The sequence below is a fragment of the Macaca nemestrina genome, chromosome 7 (assembly GCF_043159975.1).
Source record: "Macaca nemestrina isolate mMacNem1 chromosome 7, mMacNem.hap1, whole genome shotgun sequence".
NCBI classification, from domain to species: domain Eukaryota; kingdom Metazoa; phylum Chordata; class Mammalia; order Primates; family Cercopithecidae; genus Macaca; species Macaca nemestrina.
The window spans coordinates 56,754,790-56,777,704 of NC_092131.1; the positions used below are offsets into that span (position 1 = coordinate 56,754,790).

At 37.3% G+C, this 22,915-nt stretch overlaps 2 protein-coding genes and 1 non-coding gene across 3 annotated transcripts in view; 1 reads left to right on the top strand and 2 right to left on the bottom strand.

Annotated features, from left to right (window-relative positions):
- Positions 1-6,672: 6,672 nt before the first annotated feature.
- LOC105481833 (thioredoxin related transmembrane protein 1) lies at positions 6,673-22,501 on the bottom strand. The gene is made up of 8 exons (XM_011741597.2): positions 22,272-22,501; positions 18,759-18,874; positions 17,386-17,431; positions 15,491-15,619; positions 13,351-13,396; positions 13,154-13,255; positions 12,958-13,030; positions 6,673-8,384 (listed from the first exon to the last, which is right to left on the bottom strand). The coding sequence occupies exons 1-8, from the start codon at positions 22,421-22,423 to the stop codon at positions 8,206-8,208; spliced, it is 843 nt and encodes a 280-aa protein (XP_011739899.1). The 5' UTR covers positions 22,424-22,501; the 3' UTR covers positions 6,673-8,205.
- On the bottom strand, positions 18,507-18,641 carry LOC112426684 (small nucleolar RNA SNORA70). Its single transcript, XR_003018068.1, has one exon. It is a non-coding gene; the product is annotated as a small nucleolar RNA SNORA70 (small nucleolar RNA).
- A 141-nt stretch (positions 22,502-22,642) lies between the features above and the next one.
- LOC105481832 (tripartite motif containing 9) overlaps positions 22,643-22,915 on the top strand; it is a 272,687-nt gene continuing 272,414 nt past the window's right edge. Inside the window, exon 1 of the mRNA XM_024792879.2 lies at positions 22,643-22,803. The gene's annotated coding sequence lies outside the window, so the exon portion shown is untranslated. The remainder of the gene's footprint in view (positions 22,804-22,915) is intronic.

Here is a 22,915-nt window from a genome sequence, read left to right on the forward strand (position 1 = left end):
CACTTTTCCAGCAGCTCCCTGAGATTCTGGCTTCTGACAAACCTGTACCTGGTAACCTACGTAGCAAAATAAAGAATAAACCTCACTTTGGGAGGCTGAGGCAGGAGGCTGAAACCAGGAGTTCAAGACCAGCCTGGGCAACATAGCAAGATGCAGTTTCTACTTAAAATTCAAAAATTAGCTGGGCGTGGTGGTGTGTGCCTGTAATCTTAGCTACTTGGGAGGCTGAGGCAGAAGGATCACTCGAGCCCAGGAGTTTGAGGTTGCGGTAAGTTATGATGCTGCCACTGCATTAAAGCCTGGGTGACAGAGCAGGACCCTGTCTCTTAAAAAAAAAAAATATATATATATATATATAAAATATATATATATATTATATATATATATATGGCTAGGTGTGGTGGCTCACACTTATAATCTCAGTACTTTGGGAGGCCAAGGCAGTAGGATTGCTTGAGCCAAGGAGTTCAAGACCAGCCTAGGCAACATAGTTCAGACCTCATCTCTAAAAAAAAAAAAAACCCAAAATTTAGCTGGGCATGGTGGCGTGCACCTGTAGTCCCAGCTACTCGGGAGGCTGAGGTGGAGGATCACCTGAGCCCGAGGATGTTGAGGTTGAAGTGAGCCATGATCATGTCACTACACTCCAGCCTGGGCAATAGTAAGGCCCTATCTCAAAAAATATATACATACATAAATACACCTCTTCAAGTCTAAATAGGAAGCATGGCACTCCCTGTGTCACCTTCCTTAACTTGCTATAGCTCTCCAGGGAAAGAGGTGGGAGACCTCTACCAGCAAGAATGGGAGCAATAGCATCCCCTGCACCTTCTTGACCAGCAAGGGGTACCTCTCTATGTCTAAAAGGGAAAGCAGACACTCCCTGCCTTCATCCTTGGCTTACTTCAATGACAACTCCAGAAGAGTCTCCCCCCGCTAGGAGGTTGTGAAACTTCTGTTTGCTCTAACAGGAGAGTGAGCACTCCCCACATCATCTTCTCTGGCTTGTTCCATCAACAAATCCAACCTGCAAACTCTGTGGAAAGTTTCCACATGCATCTAGCACCCCAACTTGTAAAGCCTTCACTCAAGCCTTTACTGGCACCTACATTACCTAGTTCTGGAAACTGACAGAGCTCTGTACTCCTGAGTCTTCTGGACCATAGAGAACAAACAGATGACTTCTAAACTTGTACATGTTCAGCAGGTAGCTCCCCAGGTTCAAAGTGTGCAGCCTGAACAAGACTTTAAGGATCTGCTACTGACCTGTCCTTGACGTAAGACGGAAAGAGTCAGAGAGAAACTGTGGCTCTCAGCTTCTCTGCAAGGAAATAAGTGAATCATATCTCACACTCCAACCTCTGCAGTTGCATTCCAAAGGACTGCCTTCTATCCTGCCTCTTACAAGGCAATAGTATGACTTGATGCTCTCTAATTTGTTGTGGCCCACTAAGAATAAAGATTCTTTGGACAAGCACAAAGAGTTTAGAGGCACTTAGAATCTCTGGTGGGGCTGAATGAGGAAGAATAGCTACATGTGACCAGTCTACCAAGACTTGGAGGGGGATTCTTTTATCTAATGAGCAGAAACTAACACAAAAAGTCAAGGACAATGAAGAAAAAGGGAAATGTACTCCAAGTAAAAAAAAAAAAAAAAAAAAAAAAAAAAAAAAAACAAGATAAATCTCTAGAAGCCAACCCTAATGAAATGGAGATATGTCATTTGCGTGACAGAAAATTCAAAAGGACAGTCATAAAGATGCTCACTGAGGTAAGGAGAGCCATTTATAAAGACAGAAATTCAATAAAAAGATAGAAAATATTAACAAGTACCAAATAGAAATCATCAAGCTGAAAAATACAATAACTAAACTAAAAAACTCAACAGAATGGTTCAACAACAAATTAGATCAAGCAGAAGGATTAGCAAATTTGAAGACAGGTCATTGAAATCATTCCATCTGAAGAGAGGAAAAAAAAAAGGATAAGAAAGCATGAAGACAGCCTAAGGGACATACAGGGCATCATCAAGCAGAATTTATGCATTATCAGTGTACCAGGAAAAGAGAGAGAAAAAGGGACAAAATATTCAAACAAATAATGCCAGAAAATTTCTGAAGTCTGGAGAAGGAAATAGAAAGCCAGGTCCAGGAAGTTCAACGATGTAGCAGGATGAATCCAGAGACCAACATCAAAACATATTATAATCAAACTGTCAGAAGTTAAAGACAAAGAGAAGATACTGAAAGCTGCAAGGAAAAAGTGACTTGCTGCATTCAAAGGGGCTGCCCCATAAGACTACCACTGGGTTTTTCAACAGAAACCCTGCCAACCAGAAGGAAATAGGATGATATATTTAAAAAGCTGAAAGGAAAAAACCTTACCAACCAAGATACTATCTCTACCCAGCAATCCTGTCTTTCAAAAACTTTACCTGAAAAACAAAAGCTAATGATTTATCACCGCTAGACCTGCCTTACAAGAAATGCTAAAAGGACTCTTCAAAAAATACCACTAAGTAGCAACATGAAAATACATCAAGACAGAAAACTCACTGGTAAAAGCATACAGTCAAATTTAGAACACTCATACTCTGATGGTGATATAAAAAACAATTATATATCTAGTACAAAGGCTAAAAGACAAAACTATTAAAAACAACTGTAGCTATAATAATTTGTTAAGGAATACAAACTATAAAATATACAAAACCGGCCAGCAAAAACACTAGTAGGGAGTAAAAATGTAATTTGTGCAAGTAATCAAAATTAAGGTGTTATCAGCTTAAAATAGTCTGTTATTAGTATAAGATGTTTTATGCAAGCCTTACGGTAACCACAAAGCAAAGATCCTTAGTAGATATACAAAAAATCAGAAGTAAATATTAAAGCATACCACTATAAAAAGTCAAGGAACCACAAAGGAAGACAGCAACAGAGGAAGAGAGGAACAACTGATCCACAATATTGACCAGAAAACAATTAACAAAATGGCAATATTAAGTTCTTACCTATCAAAAGTTACTTTAAATATAAATGGATTAAACACTCCAATCAAAAAACAGAGCAGATGAATGGATTAAAAAAAAAAAAAAAAAAAAGACCCAACTTCATACTGCCTAAAAGAGACTCACTTCACTTCTAAGGACATATATAGATTGAAAGTGAAGGTATGAAAAAAGATATTCCATGAAAATGGAAAGCAAAAAGTCAAAACAGTACGGTAATGGCATAAAAACAGTCACATCAACCAATGGAACAGGATAGATGGCACAGAAATAAACCCAAGTATTTATACTCAATTGATTTCCAAAGAGGATGCCAAGAACACACAATGGGAAAGAGTTTCTTCAACAAATGGTGTTTGGAATAACTTTTTACCAACATGCAGAGGAATGAAATGGAATTCTTATCTCACACCATAATCAACTCAAAATGGATGAAAGACTTAAACCTAAGACCTATAACTATAAAGTTACTGGAAGCTCTACAACATTCATCTGGGCAATGATTTTTTTAACAGAACTCCAGAAGCACAGGCAACAAAAGCAAAACCAGACAAATGGGGTTGCATCAAACTGAAGAGCTCCTGCACAGGAAAAGACATAATCCATATATTGGGAGAAAATTATTTGCAAACCATATAACTGGTAAAGAGCCAATATCTAAAACATATAAGGAACTCAACTCTATTTAGAAATAGTTTCATATTAATTTCTAATAATTTCTAAAGATTTAGTAATAAATCAATTCTATTTATTAAGAAAAATAACTTTTTTAAATGGGCAAAAGATAAACAGATATTTCTCAAAACACACAAATGGCTAACAAATACAAGAAATGCTCAACATCTGTAATTATCAAGGAAACACATATTAAAATCCAGAGATCACCTGTTAACAATGGTTATGAGATCAAAAAGACAAATAAGTATTAGTGAGAATTTCGAGAAAAGGGAACCCTTGTACACTCTTGGTGGGAATGTAAATTAGTATAGCCATTTTGGAAAATAGTATGAAGTTTCCTCAAAAAACTAAAAAAACCAGAATTACCCTGTATCGCAGCAATCCCAATTCTGGATATGTATCCAAGGAATTGAAATCAGTAGGTTGCAGAGATATTTGCACTCCCATGTTCATTTCAGCACTATTCACAGTAGCCAAGATGGGCAAGTAACCTAAGTTTCTGTCAATGAATGAATGCGTAAAGAAAATGTAGTATACATGCTGGAATACCACACAGCCTTAAAAAAAGGAAAGAAATTCTGTCACTTGCAGTAACATAGACAGAACTGAAGGACATTATGCTAAGTGAAATAAGCCGGGAAGAGAAAGAAATACTGTATGTAGAACCTAAAAAAGTTAATCTCATAGAAACAATAGAAAGATGGTTACAAGAGGCTGGGAAGTAAGGGAGGAATGGGGAAAGGGAAGATGTTGATCAAACAGTACTGAGTTTCAGTTAGACCACAGGAATACGTTTTAGCGATCTATTGCATGGCATGGTGACCACAGTTAATAATAATGTGTATTTCAAAATAGCTAACTCAGATTTTTAACATTTTCTCCATAAAAAAATGATAAACTGGTGAAGTGATGGATATATTAGCTTGGTCGAATCTTTCTACATATACACAGATGAAAATATCACATTGTATCCCATAAATATACACAATTATTTCCTGTCAATTAAAAATAAATAAGAAAGGCTGGGACGGTGGCTCACGCCTGTAATCCCAGCACTTTGGGAGGCTGAGGTGGGTGGATCACGAGGTCAGGAGATCGAGACCATCCTGGCTAACACGGTGAAACTCCGTCTCCATTAAAAATACAAAAAATTAGCCGGGCATGGTGGCAGGCGCCCGTAGTCCCAGCTACTCGGGAGGCTGAGGCAGGAGAATGGCATGAAGCCGGGAGGCGGAGATTGCAGTGAGCCCAGATCATGCCACTGTACTCCAGCCTGGGCGACAGAGTGAGACTCCGTCTCAAAAAAATAAATAGAGAAAAAAGGGGATATGTTATACCTGTTCAAGTATATAATCTAACCTTGCTACTTACATATTACCAAAATTCCAACTTAAATTTATTGTTACTCTAGCTTTAATGGTTTCACAAATACAAAAGTTGCTAGATAAGCAGTACCAACCTATCTAAATCTCCAATGATATTCAATTAAAATTTTATTTATAGAATCATGCAATCACTCAGTAAAACCACTCATTTAAAGTCCAACCGAAATAAATTGTTATTAACAAAATACCTATATTGAAAGTAATATATTGTAAGAACTCTACCTTAAACTGACCATGGGGATGAACTACAATGTCATAAAATATGAGCCAAAATGTTCACTCAATAATTTTAATTACATCACAATTAAGTCCAGAACTATGCCTTTTTTTGTGTGTAAGGCTGAATAAGGACACAACTGATGAGAGAAAATTGCTTCCTAACGCATCATTTACTGCAATAGTTTACTTTATGCAATAACCAATATCACGAGACTGCAAATACTGAATAATTATGGTTATTTATGAATAGCACTTATTCACTCCTATACTCTGATAGGAGTGAAATTTTAAGACCAAAATAATAGCCAGGCACGGTGGTACATGCCTGTAATCCCAGCTATTTAGGAGGCTGAGGCAGGAGAATCGCGTGAACCCAGGAGGCGGAGGTTGCAGTGAGCCAAGATCATGCCATTGCACTCCAGCCTGGGCAAGAGTGAAACTCTGTCTCAAAAAAAAAAAAAAAAAAAAGGCCAAAATAAGAGATTGTTGAATTTCATGTACCCATACTGAAGAAAAACCAAACAAAACAAAAACAAAAGCAAACAAAAAGATTTGGAGCAAGAATTAGATTAAAATTTTACCTATTTGTACCACACCTCTGAGCTGACTCACCTGAAAGATGTGCAATGCTTACCTGTCTTGCAGTCGTCATTAGGACTAAATGAATAAATACAGGAAAACAACAAAGCTGCAGTAGGTACTCGGTAAATGGCAGCTGTTAGATGTAGCCAGAATTCTTCATTAAACTTTTTTCAGTTTTTCTGATAATCATTAAGAATTTACACAACGTAGGGTAGAATACTGTATTTTCCTCTAAAGATCAGATTTTACAATACTTCAGTAGTAGAGCTGAACTGATTATAGTGGGTAGGTGGCCCAGAATTCTCCAGGATATTACTTTTACTTTACCTTATTCCTTCCTGAACCATTTGTAAATAATCCCAAAGAGTTTCTATGAGCCTGCTACCAACTGAAAATTAATTACTCAGAGGTCTACAGTGACAATCTTTAAGACCTGTGAGATTACATGTTGCCTGAAATTTCAAGACCCTATCTGTTCAGCCAACTTTAAATTTTCTGTAGTACAGGGGTCTTTTTGTGGTTTTTGTTTTGCTTTGATTTTTTACTCTGTAGAATCTTTCTGGTCACATATTTTCTAATAAAAAAATTGGCAATGTCACATATACTAGAACACTAAAAAAAAAATGCTTGATTAATGAGTATTACTGTCCTTAGACATCTCAATAGCAAAAGAAGCAGTCGTTTGATTACACATATCAAGTACATATATAGTAACACACAACTACTCATCTGAACATCGTTAAATACAAAGTAAAAAAGCATACCTTCAAAAAGCAACTAGAAATCATACTGGTCGTCAGCTTTAATGAAGTGGTTAGAAAAGTTTATTTTGTGCTTAGGACATTTTTCTAAGGCATCACAAGTTACACATCCAAACTCTTCAATGGTACAATATTTTATATTCTAAAGGAGAGGCCTTTAAAGAACACTTGTATATTATGATACTGTAAATCTAATGGATTCACATAGCAACAGAGCCTAGAAAGAAGGGGACATTACAGAAATTGTCTACTACATAATGGTCAATTGATTCATTGTATTTATGGTTTTCCCCCTTCTTTTAAGGTGAAAACTATGTATTCTAGCTCTTTAAGGAGTAAAAATACACAAAAATGTTCCATCCTACTGACTTTTACCTGTGAAATCCCACAGAATATTACCAGTCAGGAAAGAACACAGAATAATATGTAGTTTGTCTTTTAAAAAATATAAAAATGTTATTATTTTAAAACATCAAGCATTACAGACTGTAAAATCAATTAAGAACTTTCTGTATATGAGGACAAAAATACATTTAAGACATATACAAGAAGATGCTTTTTCCTGAGTAGAATGCAAACTTTGTTTTATATTAAGCTTCTGTGAATTTTCAAAATGTAAAATACCGCAGCTTTTCCACATCAGACAAAAATCAGGAATGTTCACCTTCACATTCAAAAACAAACAAACAAAAAAAAATTTCAAGTTGAAGTTCAGCAAGAATGATGTAAAATCTGAAAAGAGTGGCCAAAATATTAAATTACAACAGATTGTTCAACTTGATGGCTCTCCCAGTAAACTTCAGTTTGAAATAACAGAAAAGTACTGTTTACTAAAACATAAAAAATGTTTCCAGGAAATTATCATCCAATTTGAAAAATAAAAAATGTAACCCATAGTAAATAAGAAAAATACAAGAGAAAATCAAACTTTGTTGGAATCAAGAGAATACCATGAACTTAAAAACTTCCTAAATCAGTAGCATATCCTGTATTACCATGTGTAGAAAACTGTAATTAATGTAACTGTAATTAATAAAAATTCATTTTTATTAGTTGCATAACCTAAAAATACAAGGAAATTTTGGATTATACCTCTAAAAAGACCACGAAATTATCACTGAAATACACATTTCTTGAGACAATGGGCAAAGTTCCCATTTATGGGAAATATCTTCTTTTTTTCACACAGTGAAACCAAGAAAAATTATATCAAATGAGAAATATTTTTCTCTAAAATAATATTCTTAAATACCTCAATAATGCAATACTTGGGAAATGTAAATTTTCAAAACTCAGACTTGAAACAGGTTATTATTAAACAAATATACATAAATCTTATTGCTTGGCATGATTTTTCAAAAATTAGAGAACTATTTAAACCACCATACTGTGCTTAAATCATATTTCAAACTTGTATACCTAGTGCTTTTATGTTCTGAATGTAGACTCTTCAATTTAATGACAATCTAGACTGAACTCTGCAATATACAAAAAGTCACAGTTCACTTCAAACCAAACAAAATGATCAATCTTCTATTTTTATCAAAATCATAATATTAACTATAAAATTTAACTAGGATTTATCTGTGGCCAATGATGGACCCAGAGAGCGTTGTCTTATGGCATTCTGTGGAAAGTCTTTGTTTGTTCCTTCTTTACGTTCAGTTTCTTCTTCTGAAACATCTTCTTCATCTGCCTCTTGTTCCTCCTCCACTTTTTTCAAAGGTTGTGCGGATTCTGATAATAATTTTTCTTAAAGACAAAGACCAAAAATGTATTTTTGTAGATCTATTAGATTTGCTCTAGAGTAAAATCAAGATACAATGTCTCATATGCCCAAAAACCGCTTTGGCATAAATTTATCATGTTTGGATTTCCAAAAGGAAAAAGTTATTCAAGATTAGATCCAAAAAACTATGAATATTATAAAAATATAAATGGTATGAGCCATTTTAGTTATCAAAGTCATTCTAATTACCCACCTATTTATAAACTGAACTGAAATTAATGAATCAGCATTAATGTTGTCAATATGGAAGTTGCACGAAAATATACAGCATTAAAAAGAACTTGTTGGTCCAATGGTAGTAGGTTATCAGAACTTACTAATATTACTGTCACTAACGGTGATAACCCCCACTGCTAAATTTGACTGGCTTTAAAAAAAAAAAAACTATCTCATACTTATTTGCTATTAATCTTCTGGTCAAAAAGTCAGTATCCTTGTTTCAGTTCCCAGGGGAACAGAAATCACACATTTACAGCTGAAGGTTGTATTTCTGTCCATATCTTCTTCTGGTCTTATAAATGTGCTTCCCCTTACTCATCCCCCATATATAGTATTTTATTACAATATAGTTACAACAGTAAAATGTAAAAATCTTAAGTGTACATCTCAATGAATACATACATACACACATACACACCCTTTCGATGTTTTTTATGGCCAGCTGCTAGTTAACTTAAACTTAGAGAACACCATGGTGAGATACAGGAGACAGAATTGGGTCAAAGAGCTTTACTCTGTTCAATGATCTCAGACTGCCCCCAATCCTAGGCAATCGAGAATGGTGGGGCCAGGGCGGGGGGACCCGCAAGGAAGGAGTGGGTTAATAAAGCAGAACAAACCATGGGGAAAAATTACCAGTAATGAACAATCTGTTGTTTAGTCTGCCTGGCATCCATCTTCATTTTGGGCTAACAGCCCCTTCCCTATGCCACACCCCAGGTGGTCCTGGTGAATACTAGTTTACAGCAGTGGTTCTCTACCAAGGGAGTTTCCCCCCTCCACAAGGAACACTTCACAATGTCTAGAGATATTTTTGCTTTTCACACCTGAGAAGGGCAGTGCTATTGGTAAGTAGAATGCTATTAAATATTCAACAGTGTATAAAAGGCAGTCCGTCACAACTAAGAATCATCTGGCCAAAAACGTCAATAGTGTCAAGGTTGCGGAACCCTTGTTTCCAAAAAGTGAGACCTCTACACCAGCGGAGTGCACCAGAATTTCTCCAAAAAAGAGGTGGGTGTAGAAAAAAAAATGAATGTCCTTCTTATTCTTAGATTGTGACTAGTTTTCTCTAACCACCTTACGCTAGTGACTGGAAAGGGCCAAGTTGATCCAGATGCCCTTGTGAGCAGAGAAAAAATAGAAAAATAAAAAAAAATTCTAAAAAGCACTCAACTGAGAATTGAACAAGTCAAGGTGTGGAGAACTGACTAACTCAGAAACAGCATCTTAACAACATCATTTGAGCCTTAAGGATCTAGTCAACCCTGACCTCAGACTCCATCGCTACATAAACCAATAAATTCCAATTTTGCTTAACAGTAGATTGAGTTGGGTTTCTTTAGCACCCCTAGCAACTCAAAATCAAGACAAGCACACATATTGGAAAACAACTCAAATCATGTGTTCCATCATGGAAGGGGCATGGCAATATCACTTTAAAGTCTGGATTAATATCAGTTGTATTACTAAAGAAAAATAAATTACACAATCATATGCATAGTGATTACTTACTGAATGCTTATATGTTAGTAACTAGGATAATGTGAGCATTACATACCTATCTCCTAAGTGTCATAATGATCCAGTGGGGCAAGTATAATTACTTTCATTTCACAAAGGAGGTTACATGCTCAGAGGGTAGAAAATGTCTGTCATACTGCTTTGCTATTAAGTGGTAGAGCTGGGATGCCCAATCAGATCTCTCTGGCTCAGAGACCATGCTTGCCTTCTTTTTGAATGATTTGGAAAGGCATTCAAAAAACCCTTTACTTTATGCCTTTCAATCCCTCCAAATTAACAGATATTTAAAGGTAAAGATTTCTTTAGTGACTTTTACAGTGGATTATAATAGAGGACAGAAAAACTTCAGTAGCTTGACATTAATTAACCAAGTCATTTTAAAAATTTCATTTCCAAGAAATGAATTCCCTTGTAACTTCCTAAAAGAGGTAGAGTATTATCTCTGTCATTTCCTTAGGTTAAACTCTTTTAAAGTTGCTAAAATTGTGCCTATTCACTGACTTGCCCTTCTTGTCTGCGAACACTTACTTCTTTGTGAACACCAGTTATGTATTCCACAGTATTGCACAGAAAGGATTCTATCAGAGTCAGTATTCTTTTGAAAAGTTTGTACGGTCAACACCAAAAGACAAGTAAGTTCATGTGCCGGGGCCTGTAGATTTTCCTATTGGTAACCACTTTCTCTAAGACAAGAGTTCTCAAATAGTGGTCCTCAGACCAGCAACATCAACTTCACCTGGGAATTGTAAGAAATGGAAATTCCTGGCCCCAATACAGAACTTCTGAGTCCAAAACCCAGTGGGGGGGAATCAGCAATCTGTTTCAACAAGTTCTCCAGGCAAGTCTCAGACACTCTCAAGTTTGCTCTAAGTGGTAAGATGACTTAGACTCCAACACCTACGTCCTCAGAGAAATCAATCTATGCAGACTACCAAAGTAAACTCTTGGGAGACGAGAGGACAATCTGGCAACAGTGGCAATAACAGCCTGCACATCACATGACTTAGTACATACTTTGGTACCTTTATGGGATCCAATACTAGTTGCACACTGATCACCCTACAGACTTTCTGAAGGCTATATGATTTATGTGAGGGTGAAGACAGAATATAAGAAAACCAAACATAATACAGATGCTCCTTGACTTATGATGGGGTTACACCCTGATAAATCATAAGTTGAAAATATCGTAAGTCAAAAAGGCATTAATACAACTAACCTATCCTTACATAAGTTGAAATACATTAATACACCTAACCTAACCTAATCTGCCCAGCATCACAAAAGTACTCCATACCAGTAGCCCAGAATAGGTCAAAATTCAAAATTTAAAGTACAGTTTTTACTGAATGCATATTCGTTTTGCACTATCGTAAAGTCAATTTTAAGTTGAATGACTGTAGGTCAGGGACCATCTGTATAACTACTTTTATATATGTATCTTTTGTATCTACTAAATTAAATCTTACGTTTTATTCACAATTTAAAAGTTGGTGAGTAAACATTTTATATTCATTTCGCTTCAAAAACCTTAAACCTAATAATACATTTGTCTTTTAAGTAATATGTGCTTACGCTTTTTTCCTAGACATCAGTGGCCCTTTTTGGATAAGATGATTCCTTCCCCTATGCATGTCCTTTTTAGTATCAATGCAACTATCTAAGAAATGAAAAGATGAACTACCAGTATAAAAGGACAAGGTACACTATAAATCTAATCTCCATAGACTTCATTTTGGAAATTTTGATCTCAATAAGCCCTAAGTTAAGAAAGACATCATGGCCGGGTGCAGTGGCTCACACCTGTAATCCCAGCACTTTGGGAGGTTGAGGCGGGCGGATCACAAGTTCAGGAGATTGAGACTATCCTAACACAGTGAAACCCCATCTCTACTAAAAACACAAAAAATTAGCTGGGCGTAGTGGCACGCACCTGTAGTCCCAGCTACTAAGGAGGTTGAGGCAGGAGAATAGTTTGAACCTGGGAGGTGGAGGTTGCAGTGAGCCGAGATCACATCACTGCACTCCAGCCTGGGCAACAGAGCGAGGCTCCGTCTCGAAAACAAACAAACAAACAAAAGATATCATAAATGAAGGAGTATCAGGCCACAAGTCTGATTTAGTTAAACACTAAGCTTTGTCACTTCTGTGTGACTGTGAACCTTAGTTTCCTCAAGTACAAAATGGGAGCAGTATCACCTATGCACTCTACTACAGAATGGCTAAAAGGCAAATGAGGTAACAGATAAGTAAAAGTTCTTTAAGAACTGCAAATATAAACACTTCCATTAACAGTACAATTACAAGACTGGTAAATGTTTGTAATTATTTAAATTGATCCGTAGTACAGTTCAGTGTCAGTGACACCCTAAATCAACCATAGGGATTGCTTTTCCTAATATCCTACCAGAAAAAACCTACAATTGACTGGCATTCAAAGAATACTCTTCAACTGTGGCGGCCACTATACTAATGAAAGACTTCAAGAGTAGAATATATTCCACTTATAAATTGACACCAAATAAATATTATTAAATAGCTACATGCTATATGCCATGTTAAAATTCCCCATAATATACGAGTCAAGAAAATAACAGTGTTCAAAATCCACTGGGCTACATTCTTACACGAAATATACATTTCTTCTACCTTCCCTTATGCCATAGCTGATAAAGACCAACAATCCACAGTTAGAATTCTAAGCTGGAAGAGCAACCTGTGAAATGTGATTGTGATTACAGAAATGAATAGGACTATAGTGAATAAAAGATAAACATTTTAAAATATACTTACTTGAAGGGTATGGGTATGGCTGTGGTCTGCGCCTTTTTGAAGGACAAAGGCAATCTGCCACAAATATCATACACTGTAAAAATAAAAATTGTAAGAAATCTGAATGTAGAATATATGCCACAGCTAATGTAACTATTTTAAATTATCATGTTTTTAAATATCTTTCTTCCTAGCACTCCAAAAATGAAATACTTACGAGTCCTAATAACAGTCCGGAAAACAGAGTTGCTAAAGCAAAAACAGTATATGATCCCCACACTGGCAATCCAAGGTCTTCAATAAAGTAGTTATGGCAAGCCTAAAATGAAAAGAAAAAAAAAACTAAAAATCTGTTCATTTTTGTTAAAGTGATAGTGGTATAAATGTTTAAGATAAAAATATTTTAGTCCATACCCTGATCCACATAGATAGCTGAAAGAGTGCTGACATACTACTCATCCTAAAAATAAAAGAGATGATTAAAAAACTGAATAACATACACAGCTTTGTCTATATATACTATTTTCTACTCCATAATTTCCCCAATATGACAGATTTTATTGCTGTTAATCAAGACTAGAGATACATCACTGATTTCATGCCTATAATAAGGCTTGTTCATGAAAACTGTTTCTAAATTGATACTACCATGTGACAGCCTCGTAAATAAACATACTTGACAGTAACTTTTTCCTTTTCTCCCACTGTTTTGATGTTAATATTTTGTCTTTCATCTGATCATTTCTTCAATACACTGAGTAAAGGGTTACAAGTTCCATGAAACCAGTTGGAAAAGGCAACTCTTACTTACCCTTAAAAGCCTTTAAAGCATGACCAAAGGGACGCTCAAGGAAGGACTAGAAACAATTGTCAAGCCAATTCTTCCTACTTAAGAACTATTCCTCTTTTATATTGAAATTAATTAAAATTTCTAAGAGCATTAGTTTGACATCTTTTAATGATATACAAATTACATAGGTAAATAAATGCTAAGTCATCATATAAGCAAAAATTAGTATTTTACATAATTAAATGGCCAGTTTTAAAAAGGCATGCTTCAGAAATAAGAAAGGTCTGTGAGTTCCCAATTGTAGCAGCTTGAAAATACACTTACAAGCAACTACTTTCTTCTACTGGAAAAGGACAAGATTCATTTATGAGATGAGATTTCAGAGAACAAAAATCAGTTATACTTTTAAGTCGACATAGAAAGGTACTTTAATCATGTTGCTTCTGTTGTTTAAAAGCCAAGTGAGAAGAGAAACAAGGAACTGAAATATAAAGCACTGTATAGCCTCACTGTAGTCTGCAGTAATTTATTTCAGGAACAGTAGGATCCAAAATTGAGTTGGGCATAGTAGTTCAATGGGTGAGTGTTGACAGGCTGATCTTTCTCCCATTCCCAGAATCTAGAGCATTTTTCTCTTATGGGATTACTGTGTCAACTCCCTATCCTCCAAAGGTAAGTGTGGTAAGAGGATAGGAAGACACAGATGGCCACACGGGATCAGTCCATGGTACCTCAGCAAAACTCACTATTACCAGAGGTCTCTCACATTACCAGTGAGGCCTTGTACCCCAACAGCAAAGCAGAAAGCATGCTTGCTACTTCCAATCCTTATCACTCCATTGCCAGTTGCTATGAAGAAATTCATCTACCCTCTAGATATCTATAAAGCTCAGTGCCTAGGCACGCTATTATGGTCAACGCTTATACACACTATTCATATAAGAAGTTATCAGATAGGTGGAACAACCAACCAAACATAATTCAATCGCTTTACATCAAGAGTCGAAGTTTATGTAATTTAGTTGGTATCAGCAATTTTTGACAGTCTCTATGGAGACAGAACATTATGAAACAAACTGAAGTCTGGAGATAGCATGAGTACAAGTTTGAGCCTACTCATTCAAATTGTTACACTCGAGTGATAGCTTTACCCATTATGCTGTGAACAACCTTAGAGGTATTTAGTTTTTGATGATACATGTGACTAAATCTAGCAAGCTACAATATTCCTGAAAAGGTGTACAACTTACTTCTATAAAATGTCTTCTCTAACTCAAGAAGCATGAAACTGTTTGACTTAGAAGGTCAAACTAAAAAGATCAAACATGTAGGCCGTGCACGGTGGCTCACACCTGTAATCCCAGTACTTTGGGAGGCCAAGGCGGGTGGATCACAAGGTCAGGAGATTGAGACCATCCTGGCTAACACGGTGAAACCCCGTTTCTACTAAAATACAAAAAAATTAGCTGGGCGTGGCGGCGGGCGCCTGTAGTCCCAGCTATTTGGGAGGCTGAGGCAGGAGAATGGCGTGAACCATGGAGGCAGAGCTTGTAGTGAGCCAAGATCACGCCACTGCACCCCAGCCTGGGCGACAGAGTGAGACTCCATCTCAGGAAAAAAAAAAAAAAAAAAAGAACATGTAATAAATGTGGATACACCTTAACAGCTCAAGAAACAAAAAGAGTATGAAATGCTTTACATAAAATATAATTATCTGTTCCAATTAATTATGAAATGGGTAAGAGAAAAAGCCCTCATACTTACAGAACAGAACCTGGACCAAACCATGATGAAACGGGCTCAATACTCTTCCACTCTTTATCACTTATAAAGTTTATGAAGTCCTTCTTAGTCCTTGGACCCTGATAGCGCCTAAATTCACCATCTTTACAACTAAAGAGAATCAGAATTAAATATCATCCAGCATTGAGAAATAATTTAATATTTATTTTGCTATTTTTTCACCTCACTTTACAGTCACTTCTAACATTCAAAAGCATTAGCAATGTACAAGTATTAATAGCAAATTATACTATTTACCTACTCATGACATTTTAGCCCCCAATTTAACAATGAGGTTACATTTTTTTAAATGATAAGTCTTAAAAAATTACTGTTATTCTACCAAATAATAAAACTATGAAATATAGTAAGTAGATAAATCTCAGAAAAGTACTTTTAAACCTTATGTGTAATACACATATTAAAAGAATTATATAAAAAGTATTAGAATAGTGCTTGGCACATAGTAATTATTAGCTGTTAATCTGTAACTTAAAATTTTAAGGCATTTTTCTAGTACTTTTGGCTATAATAGCATCACCTCAGCCACCCTGCTTTAAATCACTGGAGGCATTTGGTATAGTGTTTCCTTTCCTCTCATTTCAGTGACTATTTACAGTCAGTTTTGCAGCCTTCCTTAGATCCACCTCCTCCTTCCCATTTCCAATGTAGAAAGTTCTGTCAGAGTCATAAATGTTCTCTTGGCTCCAACATCTTTAAGTGCAAAAACTCATCTAACTCAAAAACTCATCGGCTCCCTACTAGGGACCTGTTAAGAAGGGTTAAGAGACCCTTTATTCACCCAGAGGTAAAGACCACGAGGAAGCCCCCCACCCCAAAACACAAAGTTTTTGTGAAGTGTCATCTGAGCTATTCTTTGAAGCATAGGTAGGATTTCGACAGGCAGGAAACAGGAGAAAGGACATGGTAAACAATTTTGACTAAAAGAAAAAGGGCAGGAAATTCCAAATAAGGTCAGGAGGCACTAAGAAGTGAAAAGGAAAGGGGAGAGACTGAAGGGGCATGTGGGAAAAAGGACTGAATGAGAAGGGCAGGACAGAAGCTCTTATGGAGACAGAGAACAGAAATTTACATAAATGTAAAGGGAGTGGGGTGAATTTTAAAAACATGAAAAAAAAAAAAAAGAAAAAAGGGCAAAGAAAAGCAAGCTATAAACACAAAGAAGTGTCAACTTGTTTTCAGTACCTCCTGATATTTAACCTACCAGCTACATGATGTTAGGGTACACAGCAGGTACACAGACTTGAGATTTCATACCCCCAAATTAGAAGATAAAGCCAAACTAATAGACCTGACACTGAAGACTACATAATCTTCCTCATTCTGATTTATCACCCAACTGTCACCTACTACTGTACCCAAGGCTGTACAACAGCACTTTCATAGCTACTTTTTGGACATATCATGTTCCTGTTAATGACTGTTTATGAGATTGTCCTCAGAATAAAATGCTTACCCTGCACTCTTAAAATCCTACTTCCAAGGTTTCATTTAAACCCCATATTCTCTGGGAATCAATCCAGGTAACTGTGATTTCTCCTTTACCCAATTTCCTACAGGACTCACCACTACTTTGGACTCATAATGACTCAACACGCTGAAGAGGATCACAACATTTCACAAGAACATCACTTTCAAAACAACTGTAAATCTTTGAGAACAGAGACTGTTTCATACATCACTCAATTTCCTAAAAGCACTTAGGATAACACTAAGCAAAACAAGCCCTCTAAAACACCTGCTGAATATAATGAGATTACCTCAGCTCTTCCAACATGATCCAAGCTAGAGGCCTACTACTTCTGATTACACTATAATGCATCTTTCTCCATAATTGAGAATCTTCAAATACTTACTGATAAATAGTAGGAAGAGCAGTTATGATAAACCGTCCACTCAGTCCTACAAATAAAGAACACACAGCAGGTTTTACATGGGCCAATCACTGACTACTTAAAAGGTGACTTTGAATTATTTAAATACATACTAATAGGAAAGAATATGAAATTATACATAATAGTTGAGCTTTGTAATACATAAAAGTGAATTACGTACTTAAAGCAACTTTAAAAAACACAATACTGCACATTATCTCAGTTAAAAAGTATGTAGAACTAGAGTACTGAATACGTTTTTAAATAAATAAAAACACTTCATTATTTATACCACTGTCAAAATTAAGACTAGTAGTAATAAGTCTTGGGAGAGCACAAGGTAGTAGGTTCTTAGATCTAAAATCAAATGGAATTGCACTTGACATTCAACAAACAAAGGCAGTTTATGGTGCTGCTAAAAATGGAAAATAATGTGAATCTTTCATAAGACAGGCAAAAATAAAAGCAGCTAACATTTATTATTAGCCAGGTGTCAAGCACTGATATTATAGACAATTGACCTGTGCCTCAGTTTTCTTATCTGTGAAATGGGGACATTACATATTTCATGGAGTTGTATAAGGATTAAATAATAAACACAAGATACTTGGAAGAGTGCTATAATAGGTAAGCGCTCAATAAATATTACTTATTATTACCATTTGAGATGGGGTAGCCAAGAACCCAAGGGTAATGTGACTACTGAGAACGGTAAGATGAGGTTGGTCTGTGGAAGGAACCTCCTTAAGGGCAGGACCTGCCACTTGTCCAGGGACCAAGTCAGGAATGCACTTGACCTCACAACCACGAGGGCTTTATATTCAGAAGCCCACATCCTCAAATCATAGGTACTAAATTTAAAACTCAGTTTCAGAGATTCAGATCTTCTTTTGTCAGGGAACGTGACCTTGACTCTAGAAAAACACTCAACCGCATGCTCCTTATTCTGAAGCCTGGTATGGATGCAAATGTGGCTTGGCCAATGTTCACCTGAACCACAGTGTTCCAGGACTCCTCAAAGACATCTTACATACTAGTCTGGGGCCTGGGATGCAAAGAAAAACAAATCAGAGGCAGTTATATGGGGAGGGATAAAAAGAGGGTAATGTCTTCAAGAATCCTTAAAGCAATGCTTTCAAGGAATGAGGTGTTTACACAACTAGGGAATCTCCATTTTGCAACCATTGCACACTGAGCCCCCATGAGGGAGGTGCACAAGTCAGGTTAACTAGCTGCAGATTGTTAGGTTTTGAAAACCTAATGAAAGGTAGAATTAAGACTATGTAAGTAGAAAATAGGATAAACATATCAACCCAAACAGCAAAGAAACAAAACTAACCAAAGACTTACAGTACCTGGCTGCTCTGTGACATCTACTTTTGCAACATTAACCTCAAGATCTTCTCCCCATTCAGCAAAACTTTCCCATTCCGGTTGAAGATTTTGACAAGCAGGGCACCACGGGGCGTAACTAAGAAATACAGATTTTTTTTTTTTAAAAAAGTTAAGCACATTAGTATGACTATTTATCTTGGGATAAAAAATTTAAATGTATAATTTATGAAGAATATTTTACATAAAAACACTGAAGACGACAAGGTGGTTAATTTCATGCAGATAAAAAACTTTTAAGGGTAGATCTAACAATCCGGAAATCAAGAATGATGAACTGATGATGCTAATCAAATGAAATTCTGAGAATAAGACACAGGATTTTTTCACATGCAAAACAGCTCTTCAAAAAACCTCTGCATTTCTCTATCAATGTGTGGCCACCAGAAAGTTCAGGACCAAAGTTAGAGCTTACCAATTTTAATAATTTACACTGCAGAGTCACAAATGCAAAGTGTTGGAAACACAGAAGTGTTCTGGGCTGTGGTGAATAAGAAAGCACATATTCCATCTTAAGGTGGCAACCATTACTAAGTAGGATTGCCACAAAGGATGCTGGCACACTAAGGCTGGCTATTCATATTTAAAAGATGGAGATCTGCATTTTTATATGAGACTGTTACCTCAAAAAATAACCCACATAAAAATACTAAGCAGGCCAAACAAAACTCTTGGCCAGTTAGGTCATCCTGTTTCCAAGTCCTTGGATTTACAAATGCAAGCATATTAGCATTTAAATTACTCCTCTGGTATTCATTATCTCCCAAGGATCTTATTTTTATACTTTATTGTATTTTATCTTATAAAACACCACAGGGTTGTTTCTTTCTTTTTTTTTTTTTTTTAACAGAACCAGGAAGAATAAAACCTAAACCAGTTAAACACAAAACTTCACTTGTTTTATGAAAACCAAACTCCTAAAATAGACATTGTAGAACAAGACAAACTGGTACTATAAAAGCCAGGCTCCTAACAATAAATTGTATTACAATGAAAATATCTCCATGACAAAACTTCTGAGCAGAAATGGATTTACTGTAGATAATTCACTTGTAATTAGGAGCAGACTATTACTAAAACTTCTAGATTCCTTCTTTTTCAGGTTCGTTTTGTTGCTCAGTTGCTTTTTTATTTTTTGAAACAGGGTCTCGCTTTGGCACCCAGACTGGTGGGCAGTGGGGCGATCTGGGCTCACTGCAGCCTCAACCTCCCAGACTCAAGACATCCTCCCACCTCAGCCCAAGTAGCTGGGACTAGAGATGCCTGCCCACACTCCCAGCTAATTTTTCGTATTTTTTTGTAGAGACTGGTTTTTGCCATGTTGCCCAGGCTGTCAGTTGCTTTCTAAAGACTTACTTTAGAATCTCTACTTAAGGAAAAAGAAAAACTACTACCCTATAGATAGATGCTCCAATGTGGATTTACCTCATACTCAATGTTTTGTTAGTCTTGTTCTCTTTAATACTACTTCTGACTGCTGTATTTATGTAGTTGGACCATAATGAATTAAAAAATATCCTTGAGTAATACTTGACTGTATTTTGCATATACATACATGATAACTATTGTTTAATATATTGCTTATAACACTATTTTACAGGCACTATCTAAAGTTACTCATGACGATGACTGAAAAACAAAGTGTCACTTGTCATAGTTCCTCTCCTCTGAAGCCTTCGATGGTGCCTGAATGAAAATTCATTTCAGAGTTGCAGATTATATGCATAATGAATATTCCCCTTTATTTTACCCTCCATATAAATGTTCTACTTTTTTTTTTTTTTTTTTTTTTGAGATCGAGTCGCACTCTGTCGCCCAGGCTGGAGTGCAGTGGCATGATCTCGGCTCACTGCAACCTCTGCCTCCCGGATTCAAGCGATTCTCCTGCCTCAGCCTCCCGAGTAGCTGGGACTACAAGCGCGTGCCACCACGCCCAGCTAATTTTTTGTATTTTTAGTACAAACGGCGTTTCACCGTGTTAGCCAGGATGGTCTCAATCTCCTGACCTCGTGATCTGCCCGCCTTGGCCTCCCAAAGTGCTGGGATTACAGGCGTGAGCCACTGCGCCCAGCCAGTTTTGTTTGTTTTAAATAACACAGGACTTACTGATTTAGCCTTCTGAGTTCTCCCTTGGGGATGTCACTTTCGCTGGTCTCCTTGACAACCCTTGTTGCATTCTTGACACAAGAAAACACTCACCTGAACCCTGTTGTCTTTTCATTTTTATTTATCTACTTATTTATTTCGCTACATTGCCCACGATCTCTTGAACCCCTGGGCTCAAGCTATCCTCATACCTCAATCTCCTGAGTAGCCTACGCCACTTCCAGCTGAACCTTTTTAAAGAAGGTGTTCTAACAACAATTACTGCATGCCTACTCTGAAGACCCAAAGAAAGCCGCAGCAATATCTGGATGGTTAACTAAAGTATTTAGGTACCTTGTTACTCACTTGTAAAATGTGAAAAACACCTGTCACAGAGAATTTGTAGGGAATTAAATATAGTATGTGTGTAAAGGTGTTTAGTGGTGTCCACTACAGTTAATACTCAGTAATCATGCTTTTACTATTATCAGTAATACCGCTAATATGTATAATACCACCATCAACAACAAATCAGCACCTAAAGCAAAGGCAGATACTTTATTTCCCACCGCTGCAGAACAGACATTATTAAATTGAAATCACCACACGAGACACATGATTTCGTTCGAGCAATAAATGATGACCTGGCGCTCTTGAGAGTGTATACATTAATGCATTATCTTTTAATGTAATGCCATTTACAAAGACCTAGGAGTCACAACCCAAGGTATTCTCTACACTGCAAACACACCCAAAGGAAAAAGGAGATGAGTGAAAAAGCGAAAGCAAAAAAGAAGGGAAAAAGAGAAAACGAAAACTTAAAAATAACCCGACTTGAATTGACTCAGCATTTACAATAAAAAAAGAAACGTACCTAATCCATTTTTAAAAAGCTTAAAAGCCCCAAATTCCAACACCATAAATAGACTATATTTTAAGGACAGACAAAAGGAGAGGAGAGATTTTGCTCAATATTCTTTTCTGTAAAATGTGGTGAAAATAAGTGTAGAAGTGTGTGAAGAATCACTCTAACTACTTAGACACTAGTCAGACACCTCCTTCCCCGCGCCCCAGTCGCAGCCTCAAAGTCATGAAAAATGTCAGAATTCGCACTGGCGAATTCGCACTGTGCGCCTCGGGGCGCACCACAGCCACAGAAACGAAACGAGGGTGCACCCCAGAAGAAACTTAACATTTACGGGTAAGAGACGAGGGGGTGGGACCAAGCCGGCGGCAGATCCCAGGAGTTTGGGGAGCTGCAGAAGTCGGGGACGCTAGCTCCGCAACTCGGAGGCGCAGCCCTGGGGAGTCTGGGACCTGCATGAGGAACGTGCGGGGTGAAGTCGTCTTGTCCAGGCACTGACGTAGGACCCCGGCCGCACCGCACTCACAATTCTATCATCCAGTCTCCTTCCAGCAGCTCTCTCCAGTTCTCGTCCGTGATGACGCGAACGTTGCTCCGCCGCCCGTGCGTCCAGGGAGCACCCCAAAGCAACAGCACCAGGACTGCCAGGGGAACTGCAGGACTCCCGGAGGGCGCCATTTCCGCCGCTTGCCCACCTCACAGCGAGCGCGGCGGCCCCTCCTCCCGGTCGCAGCTCCCACTTCCGCCCTTGCGGGCTGCTCAGCGCAAGCGCACGACGGCGCTGCGAGGCGCGCCTGTCTAGAGGACTCTCAATGCGCATGACACGGGTCTGATCCCAGTGAGTGGTGAAGTCGGGAAAGTGGGAAGAACGCCTCTCCACAATGCGCATGACAGAAAAGCCGCTTCTTCTACCGCCTAGGGTGCCCCAATAATGTGGGGGAAGGAACAGAGCAAAAGGAGGCGTGGTGTAAAAAGTGGGGCGGTGCTTTGAGGAAGAACCGCTTAAAATTAGCTCCCAGGATTTTGGCGCCAAATGGTTAGCGTTTACAAGCAAACTGGTAAGTCTATAATGTGCTAAAGCAGTTTTCCAATTAAATGTCCTTCAGAGTTCTCATTTGTTTTCTTTGAAACATGTAGTAAAGCTAATGGATCTTTATAGGAGTCGGAATA